Consider the following 17,478-nt stretch of genomic DNA (forward strand, 5'->3'; position numbering starts at 1 on the left):
ATATATATATATATATATATATATATATATATATATATATTCTTCAGCACATTAGAATGATTTCTGAAGGATCATGTGACACTGAAGACTGCAGTAATGATGCTAAAAATTCAGCTTTACATAACAGGAAAAAATTAAGTCTTAAAGTACATTAAAATAGTAAACCGTTATTTTAAATTGCAATAATATCTACAATCTATAATATTTACTTATTTTCTGTATTTTTAATCAAAGAAATGCAACTTTAAAGAGCATAAAAGACTTCTTAAAACATCTTAAAAAATCTTTTTGATCCCAAACTTTTAAACAGTAGTGTACATATAGTATGCATATTTTCAGGATGCAAAAAAACCCAGATGACATTATACTTTAAATTTACTTAAACTCTTAAATGTGATCCTGGACCACAAAACCAGCCATAAAGGTCTTTTTTTTTTTTACTTTTTAAACTTGTATAACCATATGAAAGCTGAATAATAAATAAGCTTTCCATTGATGTATGGTTTGTTAGGATAGGAGGACAATCTTTGACCAAGACACAACCATTTACAAATCTGAGGGTGCAAAAAAATCTAAATATTGAGAAAATTGCCTTTAAAGTTGTCCAAATGAAGTCCTTAGCCATGCATATTACTAATAAAAAAAATCAGTTTTAAAATATTTACAGTTGGAAATGTACAAAAAATGTATAATTTTGACCCATATAATGTATTTCTGGCTATTGATACAAATATACCTGCGCTACTTACAGTGTGACTGGTTTTGTGATCCAGAGTCACATATAATTATAACAGTTAAGGTTGGTAATCAAGTATTAATAATGGGGCTTATTATTATTCTTATTTACAGTTTTTCTTAAAATTTTATGGAAATTGATGCATTTCTTCAGGATTCTTTTATTAATAGAAAGTTTAGCTAAAAATAGAATCTTTTGTAACATTATAAATGTCTATGATTTAAATGTATTTATTTATTTATTTACTTATTCTGACAGTTCCCCCACCCCTCCAAAAAAATAAATACATGAATACAAATTAAAATAAGTTTTAAATATTGACAAAATACTCCCTATATTTTAGGAAAAAAACATATTCTACATATTGAGTTCATATGAAAACTTACTGTTACTCCATTATTTCTAATTATTTCAAAAATACCAGGTAGTATGCAGTGCATATAATGTGCAGCATTCATTCAGAACAGTCACAGAGTATCTCCAAGTAATACCTGCTTGAACTGGCTCTAAATGAAATAAAGGCACTTAACCACAGCAATTTAGAGTTAAACACCATAGATAATTCGACCTTTCTGGCCATTTGCTGAGGACAAAGTAGCCCTCCGTTTTTTTTTTTTTTTTCCTAACTGGATAAACTAAGAGGTTTCTCGTGCCTGTGGAGATTTCCATTTAGGCAGGAAATCGTAACGAGGTCTCTCGTCTCCGTATGGGTCCTGCGTTTACACCCCCCCTGCAGGGCAGTTTATTAAGTACAGCGTTCTGCTGGAGGGAGGCAGCGTTTGATCATCGTAACGAGCCCAGCTTTAACAGCCTCAAACATGAGGAGCAAGCATCTCTCCCTCTCTCTCTGCTTTCTATAAGCGCTCCTCAGCACTTCTACTTTACAATAAAGGATATAATGTGGAATTTTAGATTGTTCCGCTTGTGTTTTCATTATTAAATGATCTAGGTTACTTCTAAGTGTATGCAAAAACAGCATATAAGAGCATCAAGTCATGCATATTGCAAGACTTTCTGTGGGAAATACAACTTTAGATTTTACTGCTGAGGTTGAATCACTGAGTTGAACAAGATCTGATTCCTAAACAAATCATTCAGACTGGTTTTGTGAATCAGATGATTTATTAATATTCAGTTCTTTATGAATTGGGCATCTCCAACAAACTATTGTATAGATTCTAAAGACTTACAACATATGGCGTACAGACTTGCATGAATGTATTTATTTACACATACACATATGTACACTCTGTGACCTACACTGTAAAAAATGACTGAATTTAACGGTAAAAAAAACTGTAAAAATGCTACGGTAAAAACCTGTGAAATGGTTAACGGTAAGTTCCCCTTCCATATACGGTGAAAAACTGTGTTGGACATTGCATTTAATTTTACGGTAGTATACCGTTTTTGGAAGTGAAAAAGAACGTAAAATTTACAGTGAATAACCGTAAACTGACATTCCCAGAATTCCCTGTATTTAATTTTTTTATTTGATGTTTTTTTTGGTTGGAATAACTTTTTCATCTTAGTTTTTTTTTTCATGGCAGTTTTGTACATTAGGGTTGTATGTTACATCTAATGTTGTTAAATTAATGTTTTTTGCATTATTTAAGTTTTATGTGTGTTACCATGATGGTGTTTTGTGTTTGTGTGAATGACACCGTGCATCTTCTATATATGTTATTATTCAAAACCTCCGTGCGATGGGCTTTGGTTCATCATGTGATGTTGTCATCACCACCTGCTTTTGGTGGTTATCATTGTATTACAAAGGTACAAAACAGATTTCAGTACTTCAAAAAGTTGGTACATTACCATTATATCAGTTACGATTTTTAGTATGATGTTACGGTATTTAGTGAAAACCGTAAAATGTAAAACATTGCTACCGTATTTTTTACGGTAAAATTCTGGCAACCACAGCTGCCAGTTTTTTACCGTAAATTTTACGGATTTTTTTTTTTACAGCGTATGTTGCTTAAATGTGAGTGTAATATTGACTCTGTGTGTTTTCCAGCTGTCACAGGTACTAAAATGTGAGAAATGTCTATAGAAAGCACAGAGCAGATGTTTGTGTGTGTTCGAGAGAGAGACTGAATTCGGTACGCATCTGTTTGAGTCAAAAGGACATAACTGAATGTAGATTACAAAGCTTCACGCATATAATGACAGCGTTCAGCACTCTCTTTACACTCAAACATACACACAGTACGCACAAGTATGCAGTAAAAACATATTAGAGGCCCACCAGACTCACAATCATCTCTGCATCAGCAATTTATGAGGCTTTGCGACAAACATTTAAAGCATCACCTGCATTTTCTGTTAGCTATGAAACTGTACATTTAAAAATAGCTTGTATTGTCTGTTTTAGATTCATGTAGAAACCTGTTTTCACCCTAGTGTGAAAAAGTAACACGTGACTTTTGACACTGTATTTTATGACACTTTTTACACTTTATTTTATTTTTTACACTTTATTTTATAGCATCACTTTCTAGTCTCTAGTCCCAATGTTTGGGGGGATGAATGATACTTTAATTTCAGCAAGGACATCAAAAGTGACAGTAAAAATATTTGTTTCAAAAGATTTAAATTTCAATAAATGGTGTTCATCATAGGAAAAATGCATCATGGTTTCCGTAAAAATATTAAGCAGCGCTACTGCTTTTAAAAATTCATAAGAAATGCTTCCTGAGCAGCAAATCAGCATATTAGAATGATTAATGAAGAATCATGGGACACTGAAGACTGAAGAAATGATGCTGAAAATTCAGCTTTGCATCACTGGGATAAATTATATTCTAAAATATTTTCAAATATAAACAGTTATTTTAAATTGTATTAATATTTAACCATTTTACTGTTTTTACTTTATTTTGATCAAATAAACACAGCCTTGGTGAGCATAAAAGATTTTTTCAAAAACAAATCTTACTGACCATAAACCTTTGAATGGTAGTGTATTTTTTTCTCATTATTTTTATTTTTATTTTCTTACCCAGAATTGTGAAACTTGCTGAAAATGCTATAAATCCATTAAAATACATAAAAGAGACATTATATAAATGATTTTATATAGTTATGTACACTACCAGTCAAAAGTTTTTGAACAGTAGGATTGTTCATGTTTTTTTAAAGAAGTCTCTTCTGCTCACCAAGCCTGCATATATTTGATCCAAAGTACAGCAAAAACAGTAAAATGTGAAAATATTTTTACTATTTAAAACTGTTTTCTATTTGAACATATTCTAAAATGTAATTATTAATGTGATTTCAAAGCTTAATTTTAGCAGCATTACTCCAGCCACATGCTCCTTCAGAAATCATTCTAATATTCTAACTGGCTGCTCAAAAACATTTATTATTATTATTATTATTATTATTAGTATTATTATTATTATTATTATGTTGAAAACAGCTGAGTAGAATTTTTTCAGGGTTTTTTGATAAATAGAAAGTTCAGAACAGCATTTTTCTGAAATACAAATCTTTTGTAACATTATAAATGTCTTTATCATCACTTTTGATTTATTTTAAGCATTGCTAAAAAAAAATATTTATTTTAAATAAATGCTGATCTTTGGGTCTTTCTATTCATCAAATAATCCTGAAAAAATTTACTCAACTGTTTTAAATTATAATAACAATAATATTACCAAAAAAATGTTTCTTGAACAGCAAATCAGCATATTAGAATGATTTCTGAAGGATCATGTGACACTAAAGACTAGAGTAATGAGGCTGAAAATTTAGATTTGATTACAGGAATAAATTACATTTTAAAATATATTCAAATAGAAAGCAGTTTTTTTAAATAGTAAAAATATTTCTAGAATATTACTGCTTCATGATAACAATGGTTTTGCAACACTAATCATAGTTTAACCGTGATATTTGTAGTAAAACTGTGGTTATACAAATGGTAATCATAAACAAAAAACACATGGTTACTACACTTTTACTATAATAAAACCATGGTTAATTTTCATAAGGGCAGAGAGGGTCTTTCCACTCTGTAGAATTGTATATGTGTGCACTTCCTGTCCACAGGACGTCTCTGTGTCGTTCTCCATAAGCAAGTGCCACGTACGCACACTTCTCCTATTTTACTGCTGGGAAACTGACTGCGTTTAAAGTTTTACTCTGCGTTTGATCTTCATCTAATTATTGAGCTCCAGGCTCAGCCAAACATAAATATACAGCTGCCGCTCATAACCACCACATCACACAAATATGATATCAGACAGACAGAGAAGATAGATAAACGCGTGTTTTCAGCTCTTAAAAGAGAATTTCTGAAAAACACAGTGGCTGTGTGACTTAAGTTGTGGGTTAGTCCACATGGGAAAACATGTCCAGTGTTTAGATACCGGGGTATGTGTGTGCAGAAATAACAGGGAAGAAGTGTGACATGCAGTAAAATCTGACCTCTACTCATTTGTCCTGTGTGAATGTGCGTTTGTTTACAGGGCAGTTTTTACGTGCCGTCGGAGAACTGTCTGCAAAGAGCTTACACGTGGCACCGGCGCATCTGTAAACTGTTGCTGGCGGCTCACAGAGCTCTGCGCTCGTATTACACGGCGCTAACGAAGGAGATCCCTCAACTGCAACACATAGAGATGGGTATGATCATAAACTCTTATGTAACTCATTCACTTTAAATGTGTGTGGCTTTCTCAAAGATGCTTGCCTGTCATCATTTACTCACCCTCATGTCTTTCAAAACATCTGTGGGCCACAAAAGAAACACACAGTGATCAGAAATGTTGTCAAGCTCTTAAAAAAAGACATAAAGTAGTTTATACAACTCATGCATCATTGATAACGATAAGAAATGCTTCCTGAACAGCATATTAAAATGATTTCTGAAAAATCCCGTGACACTAAAGCCTGGAGTAATGATGTTGAAAATTCAGTTTTGCATTACAGGAATAAATTACATTTAATTTATAGATAATCTCAGTCACACTTTCACATATTAAAGCCTGACATACTCTTCACAATACATGTGAGAATAACACAGCCAAGATTATGTGCCAAATCGTTTATTTTACAGTTTACAGCAACATAAGCGTGAGTAAATAAAGAAAAAAATGTATATATTAGCTTTAAAGCAACACTGAATGGAAGTAGGTGAAACTTTGATATTAACAATGTAATACAAGCATAGAAATACTAATAAAAATCAAAGTGAATAGTTGCAAAAGTAAATCAATTAAAAAGACTAAAAAAGTCATGTCATCTGACCATTAACCAACATTAGATATCAATGAGCATGCAAATGCGTTTTTTAATCAATGAAACATTTAATGTGAAATCTCACAAGGGCTTCATGTAAATACAGTATTTTAAGTCAAAGAAGTTCAGCTGACATAAAAAAAATTTACAAGGATAGTAATACCATGGTACTTTGCCATATACTAAAATGTGACATTAATATTTTTGGAAAAAAAGAGAGAAGACAATTAAGAATGAAAGCATTACTAATATCTGACACATTAAGGACTAAAACAATAAAATTGTGGTTTTAGTTAAACTTCTACATTAAAAAAAAAATATTTTTTTACAAGAATAAAGAGACTGTAGACACAAAGTTTGTGCATTTTTAGTTTCAGTCATGTAAAAATGAGAAAAACATGATAAATGTTACATTTGTTATCAATAAATTGTTATCAGGGACACATGTGCGGTAAGTAGATGTTTGTTTTAAATGTGTAAAATACTTTTTAAACCAATCCCATTTTGTCTGTTACCAGGTTGAGAAAAAAGGTGTCTAAACCTGAAAAAAAAAAAAAATAATAATAATAATAATAATAAAAGATTGTCAATGTCTGAGGTGGAAAAATATTATTGTTTTTAAAGTTTTGATACGTGCATAATTACATGGGGTATTTAGAAAATGCTTCATATTTAGTTGAAAAAATATATATATGTGACCCTGGACCACAAAACCAGTCTTAAGCCGCTGGGGTATATTTGTAGCAATAGCCAAAAATACATTGTATGGGTCAAAATTATTGATTTTAATTTTATGCCAAAAATCTTTAGGAAATTAAGTAAAGATCATGTTTCATGAAGATTTCTTGTAAAATTCCTACTATAAATGTATCAAAATGTAATTTCTGATTAGTAATATGCATTGTTAAGACCTTAATTTGGACAACGTTAAAGGTGATTTTCTCAGTATTTAGATTTTTTTGCAACCTCAGATTCCAGATTTTCAAATAGATGTATCTCAGCCAAATATTGTCCTATCCTAACAAACCATACACCAATAGAAAGCTTATTTATTGAGCTTTCATATGATGTATACATCTAAGTTTTGTAAAATTTAACCTTATGACTGGTTTTGTGGTCCAGGGTCACATATATTAAGTTGAAATGTTACTGAATCCCAGGAATGATCCATTTACATAATAATCCAAGGGACTTTAAGGAAAAAACATGGTATTACCATAATAGTTGTTGTCAGCGACACTTGTTTAACTCTCTTTTTATATTCTCTTTTCCAGAGGACCTTCCTCTTGAAGAAACATTAAACCAGTTCAACATTGAAATGCAGGTTTGTGAAACACTTTACTAATCACATTCCTATAAATTGATACAAAGATATAGGTTCTTAAACACCATTATAAGGAGGAGTATTGAGCAGTCTAAATAAGATTGACAGATTGTTTGACTTCTCTATCTCTGTAGTTGCAGAACGGTCATGAGAAGGTAGCAGAACAGATCAGTAAAGATTTGACACAGCTCTGTGCTCAGCTGTCTGCTTTATGGACGCAGTTTTTGGAAGCCACGGCTCCTAATCCACATATCCGCTCATATCTGGCCCAGGAGCACCACACACTCAGGGTGAGAAGTGTTTATGATGGGCTGGGAAGTCCTAGACTACAATTTTTCTCGTTGAAAATCTTGTTTCATTTAGAAATAGAAAATAAATAAGTTACAAAGGCTTCAGTCGAGGTCAAAAGTTTACACCCCCCTTTCAGAATCTGCGGAATGTGAATTATTTGACCAAAATAAGAGGGATCATACAAAATGCATGTTATTGTTTATTTAGTACTGACCTGAATAATATATTTTACATAAAAGATGTTTACATATAGTCCACAAGAGAAAATAACAGTTGAATTAAAAAAAAAATGACCCTGTTCAAAAGTTTACACCCCCTTGATTTTTAATACTATGTTTTTACCTGAATGATCCACAGCTGTATTTTTTTTTTTTGTTTGTTTGTTTAGTGATTGTTGTTCATGAATCCGTTGTTAGTCCTGAACAGTTAAACTGCCTGCTGTTCTTCAGAAAAATCCTTCAGGGCCCACAAATTATTTTGCTTTCCAGCATTTCTGTGCATTTGAACCCTTTCCAACAATGACTTTGTTTTTGAGATCCATCTGTTCGCACTGAGGACAACTGAGGGGCTCATATGCAGCTATTACAGAAGGTTCAGTAGCTCACTGATGCTACAGAAGGAAAAACCATGCGTTAAGAGCATAACAACTTTTTTGAATTTGAAGATTAGGGTAAATGTAACTTATTTTGTCTTCTGGGAAACATAACTATTTTCTGTAGCCTCTGAAGGGCAGTACTAATTCTGTTTTACCCCCATTTTTCAGATTCTGAAAGGCGGATGTAAACTTTTGACCTCAACTGTAGGTTGATCTTTTTCAGCCCTCAGTTATGAAAACTTGCTACGAATGGTGCTTAACTTGAATTTTAATCCCATACAGGGTGCATTTTAAGTGTGACTTAAAATCTTATTTTCCCTTTATGAAATATACAAACTCAAATACAACAGCTCATTTCATAAGCCGAGCAACACACTGAGTAGAATTAGATCAAAGTCCCTTTAAGGCAAGTCATGTCACTCGGCGGCCATCTTTGAAACGCCTCTCGGGCATACAAGTGCAGCTCCTATCTGTTTGAATGGGGAAACATCAAATTCTCCAAAACTGTTCACCAAGCTTACGATTAAATTTCATATTTTAAATCTCCAAAGAAATCCAACAAGAACTGCCTCATAAATATGGTTCCTTGTGCTCCAATAGCGTGAAAAAAACGCTTATTTTTCCGGCTAAATGAGCCAGTGCGCATGCGCAGTACTGAGCGCACGTCTCAGAGCGCCAATTGTTTCTATAGCAACCGGGACTTCTAACGGCAGTTGCAGTGACGCGCTGACTTTTCTAATCAACGATTGGCTCTTTCACTAAGAAGGCGGGGCTTCGCGGCTATAATGAGCGTTGCATTTTTCCCCATTCAAAACTACACGAGTGACATGTCTTGGGTATTCTATAGTCTTTGATTAGATTTAGATTATTGTAGGATAAATTCTGGAATTAACTGCTTCTCAAACACAGTCTGAATTTCCCAGCATCCCTTACAACTCTGCGTTGAGCGATGCATTAGACGTAGAAAGCTCATCTCTTTTGATACATACAGCAGTTCCACCCACAGGACAGCTCAGCTTTTAATTACAGAACTCTGAGTTATTATAATGATGAAAAAGATGAAGAGATGAATCCAATTTAGTTTTTATTACTGGAGTGGTTTTATTTCTCTCGTACTTGAGGTTTGTTATAAAATATTTCTGCTCGCTGTGGAAGACTAATCTTAATCTAAAAATGGATTATAAAACACAAGATTGTAATGCATTCAAAGCGTGCCTGCAAGACAAATACAGAGAGAAAAGCTGAAATGAGTCAGATGCAGCATGAATGATATATGACTCAGCGTGATATTCAGGGACTTATTACTTATGCCTTGTTTTATAGGAATGGGTCATTTTTCAATAAGGGGACGTTTTTGACAAATATTATTATTTGAACAATTAATAAGGGGAATTTTGAAAAATTGACTATTAAAAATTACTTTAAAAAAAGGACTTAAAGAAAAGATTGTTTAAAAAGCAACTCTATTATTAATCTGATCTCTTTTCTTATTTAATAAGGTTTATTTTAAAGACATTTTAACAACTATAAATGATCAAAGAAGTGTTACAATCACATAATTACTATTAATTTGCAGTTGTTAAATATACTGTTATATTCAGTTTATTAGGTATTTATGTGTACAGTTTATATTTTATAGCAAAGATATACATTCCCAAATAATGCTGTCATTACCATTCGCTTAAGTCTGACGTCACGCATCAGATACGCTCACAACGTGATAAAATACTACCAAAAAAATTATAATCTCCCCTTTAACTCCATACTAAAATTCCAGACCGCCAGACAATGAAAATATACAAATAAATAAATAAATATAAAAATTATTTGTGTTTGGGACGCTGTGAGCACGGAGACTGTAGTGTACACCTTAAAAACGTTGGAAAACGTTTAGTTTAAACATTTAATATGAATAAACAGTGCTCATAAACGGCTGTTGAGATAGTATTCTCAAGGGAAATAAGTTGAGGCTTGGCCCTGGAAAAAGCATTTGTTGGATGCACATTACGTCATCACTTAAAAAGCGGATTGTGACATTTAGGCAATAAATGTATGAATGAATGAATGGAAATGAGAAGTACATTTATCCAAAAGTCTTTTGGTAATATTTGGTCAAATGTGCCCCTGACTGAAAAATCAGCAACATAAATACTCTATTAAACAACAAAGAAATAAAGAATGTACCATTGTGATTTACAACCGTTCTGGTTAAATATACAGTGGTGGCCAAATTTATTAAAACACTAGTATTTTCACCAGCTAAAAAATAGTTTTAAGTAAGTTTTTTCTATCTTTTGTTGTAGTGTGTCAGTAGGAAATATCAGTTTACATTTCCAATTGATTGTAATAATCCTGTAAGATGTTTGTTTGCACAAGGAGTCTGACAACAGCCAGTGCTCCACATAGAGATCTGATCTTATCATCATCCAGTCTGTCTGGAATGACATGAAGTATCAGAAAAAATGAAACAGACTAAATCCAGAACTGTGGCAAGAACATCTCCAAGATGCTTCAAGAGACCTACCTGCAAAGCGACCTAAAAACCTATGTGCAAGTGTCACACCAAATGTGACCCTGGACCACAAAACCAGTCTTAAGTCGCTGGGGTGTGTTTGTAGCAATAGCCAAAAATACATTGCATGGGTCAAAATTATTGATTTTTCTTTTATGCCAAAAATCATTAGGAAATTAAGTAAAGATCATGTTCCATGAAGATTTTTTGTAAAATTCCTACTGTAAATGTATCAAAATGTAATTTTTGATTAGTAATATGCATTGTTAAGAACCTAATTTGAACAACTTTAAAGGTGATTTTCTCAGGATTTTGATTTTTTTGCACCCTCAGATTCCAGATTTTCAAATAGATGTATCTCGGCCAAATATTGTCCTATCCTAACAAACCATATATCAATAGAAAGTTTATTTTCTGAGCTTTCATATTATATATACATCTCAGTTTTGTCAAATTTAAACTTATGACTGGTTTTGTGGTCCAGGGTCACAAATGTTGATTTAATTTAGTTAATAGAAGTTAATTGATAAAGAAAATCTATTTATGACATTATTTTTGACAGAATCCTCATTTTACAGCATTTGCAAGTGTCTAAACTTTTAACATTACTGTAGCTTTGCAGGTAGGTCTCTTGAAGCATCTTGGAGACGTTGCCACACTTCTTCTGGATTTAGTCCGTCTCAGTTTGTTCTGTTTCTTCAAGTCATTCCAGACTGGATGATAGGGAGATCAGATCTCTGTGTGGAGCACATGGCAGAATGAATGTTTGGAAATGTAAACTGATATTTCCTGCTGACAGACTACAAAAAAAGATAGGAATAACTGATTTTTTTACCATTTAATACAAATTAATAATTTTGGCCACCACTGCAGTACATACTGAATGTGTGTTTTTTGCAGGTCAGGAGATTTTCTGAAGCGTATTTCTTCACAGAACATCCCAAAGAGTCCTCACTCACATTTCAGGAGGAGCTGTGAGTCTTTTGTTAGCGTATAATCACTGTCTTGCTCTTTTAGACTAATACACACATTTATAAATATAACCTTAAATTATATTAATTAAAGCTACTGTAATTAACACTGCACATAACTACGCATACTGTGAAGGCATAGTTCACCCAAAAATGAAAATTTGATGTTTATCGGCATCCAAGATGTAGGTGACTTTGTTCCTTCAGTAGAACACAAACAAAGGTTTTGAACTCAAACCATTGCAGTCTGTCAAGCATATAATTGCAGTCAATGGGCACCAAATCTTTGAGAGTCAAAAAACAGACAAAACCAAATTAAACCCTGCGGCTTGTGATGATACATTGAGGTGTTATGACACAAAAGAGGTGTCAGAGATATATAATGATATAAATACTGTTCAGTTTCTTGCACAGACCGATCATTTTGTGTCGTAACACCTCAATGTATCATCACGAGCCGCAGGGTTTAATTCGGTTTTGTTTGGGGTTTTTTTGACTCTCAAAGATTTGGTGCCCATTGACTGCCATTATATGACTGAAAGACTGCAACAGTTTGAGTTAAAAATCTTCATTTGTTTTCTACTAAGGAAAAACAAAGTCACCTACATCTTGGATGCCGATAAACATGAAATTTTCATTTTTGGGTGAACTATCCCTTTAATACTATGTGTACTAAGTACTGAATGATTACCATATTTATATAACAGTTTTGTTTTGTATTTCTGATATAATAACATGCCTACAGTACACGCAGCCTCTATCTCTGCTATAAATATGCATGTGAGACATTAGAAATGCTGATTGATTCTGCTGTGTATCTCTCCTCACAGTATCAACAGACACGCACAGGTGGCCACAGAGTTGCGCAACTCTGATTACCTGCTCCGAATGCCTCCACTTCCTGTGGAATGCCTGGACATCGATGGAGACTGGAGCAGCCTGCCAATCATCTTTGAGGACAGATACGTGGACACGCCCTGTTTAGGTGACAGCCAACAGAAAGCCTGTTTAAAAGAAAGCAAATGAATGAGTGAACAAAAGAATCAATGTACAAACTAATGAACGAATGAACACAAGAACAAGCATCTGTGCAAACAAGCAAATGAATATACAAAAGAATGAGCAATTAAACAAATAAATCACCGAAAGAATGAACAAACATAAATGAACAAAAGGATAAATGAACAATCAAAAGATTTAGATATTAAAGAATAAATAACTAAAAACTACTGAATCAGTGAACTGCATTACGAATGAACAAATAAATGTGTAAATCATTGAACAAATGAATGAATGAGCAAAAAAATTGCATATAAAAAACAAATCACTGAAAGAATGAACAAACAGAATAAACAAAATAAATGAAATAAAAAATACTGAATCAGAGAAACTGCATTATGAACGAACAAATAAATATATTAATTAATGTATAAATCATTGAACAAATTAATGAATGGATGAATAAATATACAAAAATATAATGAAATTAATGAATGAATAAAAAAATGCATTTAAACAAACAAATCACTGAAAAAAATGAACAAACAAATTAACCAAAGAATAAATAAAAAAACAAAAGATTCAGAAACAAAAACTACTGAATCAGTATTGCATTTTGAACAAACAAATGAAAATAGGAATTATGGTATAAATCATTTTACAAATGAATGAATGAACACAAAATGAAAGGCCAAACTAATGAATAAATAAAAAACAGCATTTAAACAAACAAGAATGAACAAAAGAATAAATTAACAAACGAAACAATCTGAACTACTGAATCAGGGAACTGCATTATGAATTTAAAAAAGAATTGATTTATAAATGAATAAAATATCTGAAGAACTAAAGAATGAACAAATGAAATCAAATAATGAACAGACAAACAAACAAACAAATAATTTAAAGAATGAACATATGAACAAAGACAAATGTATTTAACTAAAATCAATGAGAAACAAAAGTGTTTAACAGAACAACCAAAGATGATTTTAAGGTATCTTTGATTGCATTTTAAAGTTTCCTCAAGTTTTTAATAAATTTAATAAACAATTTCTTCTGTTCCAGACTACAACCTCCATGTGCAAAATCAGACCGTCTTGAACTTTCAGCCATGTCCTGAGCCAAAAATGATGGAAGACCAAACCATCAGACCCGTTGAGGGACCACAGGACACCAATTCACCAGCAACAACCCCTGATGAACCTCCCTGTGAAGACTACATGGACTTGCCCACATACATGGCCCTGATTGGCCGGCAGGAGGACTGCATCACTGACTGTAAAGACACCAGAGCTCAAGCAGAGACTCTGATTGCCCATGTGGGCGAGACTGATATTGACAGAAGCGAATGTATCACGATTAGCTCAGATTCAAGAATTGATTCTGGTGATAAGGCCACATGCCAATATGAAAGTGAGGAAGGACTGGAAGTTGATTGTAGGTCTGTAAACAGCGATGAAGCAATAGATACAGGTAACCTAGAGAAAACTAGTTGCCAAAAAGAAGCAGGTCTAAAACAAACAAATGTTACCCAAAGTATTGATTTTAGTAGTGGGCAATCATTGCTGCTTGTTCCGACGGATGCTCCAGAACTTCCCGACCTCACCAGCCTTGACAGCTTTGAGTTTCTGCCCACTCAAAACCATGACAACCATCTTGAAACACCAGGCAATACTGGGAGTCTTGACAACGAGGAGCCACAGTCGGCATTAAATAACATCTACATTGAAGCACCTGCAAAGGATTATGGGAGCAAGGATACATCACCAGCTAATCTACTAAACGCCAACTCAATGGGAACTGACACTTCAGCAACGTCCCCTTCTCGTAACGTTCTACAACAGAACCGTCGCTTGTCCGAAACCCCACCCAAGGGTGTATTCTTGGGTGGGTCCAAGCTAATGAACCGTTCCTCCTCTGTAATCTCAGACTCCGGTATTGAAAGCGAGCCAAGCTCTGTGGCCTTGACATTGGAGGGTCGAGGAGTTGTCAGGGGGAGTCGTGACATCTTGCAAAATTTGGCGCGACGTTGTCCGGCGCATCAGAGCTCCTTGGAGGGCCTACAGACGGAAAGTCACGGCAGCCTGCCCAGCGCCACACAGGCCTCTTTGACCTCCATAAGCTCCCTGCCATATGAAGAAGAGGAGGAGAGGCAGCTTAACACTTTGACCAAATCCGCCTCAGCGCCGCAGATCAGCAGCCCCGACGACACCGAGGAAGATCGTGAAACACCCAATCAGGAGAAGAGGAATGTTTGTGTGGCCAATCAGCTGAGTCTGAGTGATGAAGCAGCCAATAAGGTGAAGGGGAGCGTTACTACGGAGGACAGAGATGAAACAACCAATCGGAGCAATGTTTGTGCAGCCAATCAGCTGAGGCAGAGTGAGGAAGCAGCCAAAGAGGTGAAGCAGAATCTTCAGGAAGCAACCAATCAGGAGACAAGGAATGTTTGTGTCGCCAATCAGCTCAGGCAGAGTGAGGAAGCAGCCAGTGAGGTTAAGCAGCATCTTCAAGGCGTTACTAGGGAGGACAGAAACGAAACAACCAATCAGGAGGTTGACGTGAATGAGTTGTCCAATCAGAAAACAGAAGTTGTTGATTTTGCAAATCCAGAAATTTTACTATACCAGCAATTTGGGACGCATAATGGCTTCGAAAATGCCACAGTGGAGGAACTGACTGAAAACTCAGAGGAATGTCAAGCAAACGTATTACTTGAAGAGTTTTCTGGTATAACTGATAACAACACAAAGATCTGTAGCTGTGAAAATGAACGTTGTGAACACAAGGGGGCGCTAGAATCAAACACATATCAAAAAGACGCCGACGACGTTAGTGTCTGTCACATTCATTTGAATGAACTTGAGGAAGTAAGTATGGAGAATCTCCCGGATTCATCAACCGGTGGTAATACTAGACACGAACTTGTGGCCAATGAGAAAGAAAGGTTTGTTGATCTCATCAAGCTACCAGCCAATGAGAGAGAACAACACACGTTAGATGGGCAGAGCAAATCCAGTAAAGTGCCAAGTACAGGTCTAGCATTTGTGAATAAAAAAGTGGTGGAGGTTGTCAACATGTCAGTGTCATGTGCACCCACATGTCTGCCTTTTTCCTCCGTACTACGTGATTCGCCATCAGTTAGCGGAATCTCCACACGCCAGGCTACCTCCCCCATTACCCATCAACCCCTGGGCTCCTTTGGAATAATTTCCTCCAACTCCTCCTCCGGTGCTGATCAGGAAATCAACGAGAGAATGATTAAGTAAGTTCTTCCTTGATTTAAACAAAGATTCATGCTCCTAAATACATGTTATGCAAAAGTTTTCATTGATGTCCTAAAGCTTCTACAAGGCAAAGGAAGCCATGCTGCGGGAGCTGGTGTTCAGAGGCACTCTCTACAGTGACCTGCCTTACCTCGCCTCAGATCATCCATACTTTCCTCCAGAAGAAGACGACACAGAGTTTGAGGATGGGATACACCTTGTGGTGTGTGTCCATGGACTTGATGGTAAACGTTCCAACCTTGAAGACATTTAGACTTTTTCCACCTGGTCACAGCCATTTGTAAATTTTATGGGTGTGGCTTCCTGTCTCATTCATGTCAATCTATTTTAAGCTGTACAAAACAGCTAGTTTTGTTGCTTGATATTGCAAATTGGTGTGTCTTACCATATTATTTCAATGCATTATTTTAATTATGAACACCCTGGTTTGTAGTGCAAACAGTTTTACTGTTTAATGCACGTTCTTGTTATTATTCTCATAATTTCCCTATAGCGGCTAATGAACCGGAAGTCTCACCCATAGGCTTACTTCCGCATTGAGGAAAAAGGTGGATCTGCGAAACACTGAAGAAGAAAAATATATATTAAGTAGTAAATTGTTTTTGTGTTTGTTACTACCAGGCAACAGCGCAGATCTGCGGTTGGTCAAGACGTTTATAGAGCTTGGGCTGACTGGATCTAGACTGGACTTCCTCATGTCAGAACGCAACCAGGTAGAACATTCCAACCAATCACGACAGTTGTTGAACTGCTTTCAACCAATCAGAGCAACCAGGACATTATAACAGCCAGTGGTAAAATATGAAATGCATTAATTGAAAAATAAATAGATATAATTAGAAACCTTTTATGGTTTAAAAATGTACACATGAACAAGGGATTCCTGATGAAATTGAGAGACAAAAATGAAATTAAATATTCCATGTTACCACATTTCATTATTTTATAAACTTATTTTAACATGCCAACACAACAACAAGCAACTATCACTGTGATCAGTTAACAGCATAGCTGCGCACAGCAACCAATCAGAAAGCTACAATGCCCCTCAGCAACCAATTAAAACTTTCACATGATTCCTACAAGTTTGATCAGCTTTCTGTTAACATTCTGGTCTTCTTTCTCCAGACAGACACATTTGCAGATTTTGACACCATGACTGACAGACTTCTGGACGAGATAATTCAGCACATCCAGCTGTATAACCTCACCATCCACCGAATAAGGTTTATAAACACATTTCTTCATTAAACAGCAGTAAAACTCCCCATCATATTGATATTATATCAGTACTGCATTAGAGCTCAAACTATGGGTCTGAACTGTTTGCAGACATTCAATTTCTAACTAGTCCATGTTAACCATTAGTAAACACTGATACTATGCATGACCCTGGACCACAAAACCAGTCATAAGGGTAAATGTTTTGAAAATGAGATTAATGCATGTATGGTTTGTTAGGATAGGACAATATTAGGCTGATATACAACTGGAATCTTAGGGTGCAAAAAGAAAA

The 17,478-nt window shown here is 34.8% G+C and overlaps 1 protein-coding gene across 1 annotated transcript in view; it reads left to right on the top strand.

Annotated features, from left to right (window-relative positions):
• Positions 1-17,478, top strand: part of fam135b (family with sequence similarity 135 member B) — an 82,224-nt gene that overhangs the window by 51,509 nt on the left and 13,237 nt on the right. Inside the window, exons 7-15 of the mRNA XM_073822095.1 lie at positions 5,212-5,365; positions 7,255-7,304; positions 7,439-7,594; positions 11,603-11,676; positions 12,504-12,658; positions 13,741-15,940; positions 16,020-16,186; positions 16,584-16,675; positions 17,091-17,188. Coding sequence (XP_073678196.1) covers positions 5,212-5,365; positions 7,255-7,304; positions 7,439-7,594; positions 11,603-11,676; positions 12,504-12,658; positions 13,741-15,940; positions 16,020-16,186; positions 16,584-16,675; positions 17,091-17,188 — 3,146 coding nt within the window. The remainder of the gene's footprint in view (positions 1-5,211; positions 5,366-7,254; positions 7,305-7,438; positions 7,595-11,602; positions 11,677-12,503; positions 12,659-13,740; positions 15,941-16,019; positions 16,187-16,583; positions 16,676-17,090; positions 17,189-17,478) is intronic.

Source organism: Garra rufa, chromosome 17 (genome assembly GCF_049309525.1).
Source record: "Garra rufa chromosome 17, GarRuf1.0, whole genome shotgun sequence".
Classification (NCBI taxonomy): domain Eukaryota; kingdom Metazoa; phylum Chordata; class Actinopteri; order Cypriniformes; family Cyprinidae; genus Garra; species Garra rufa.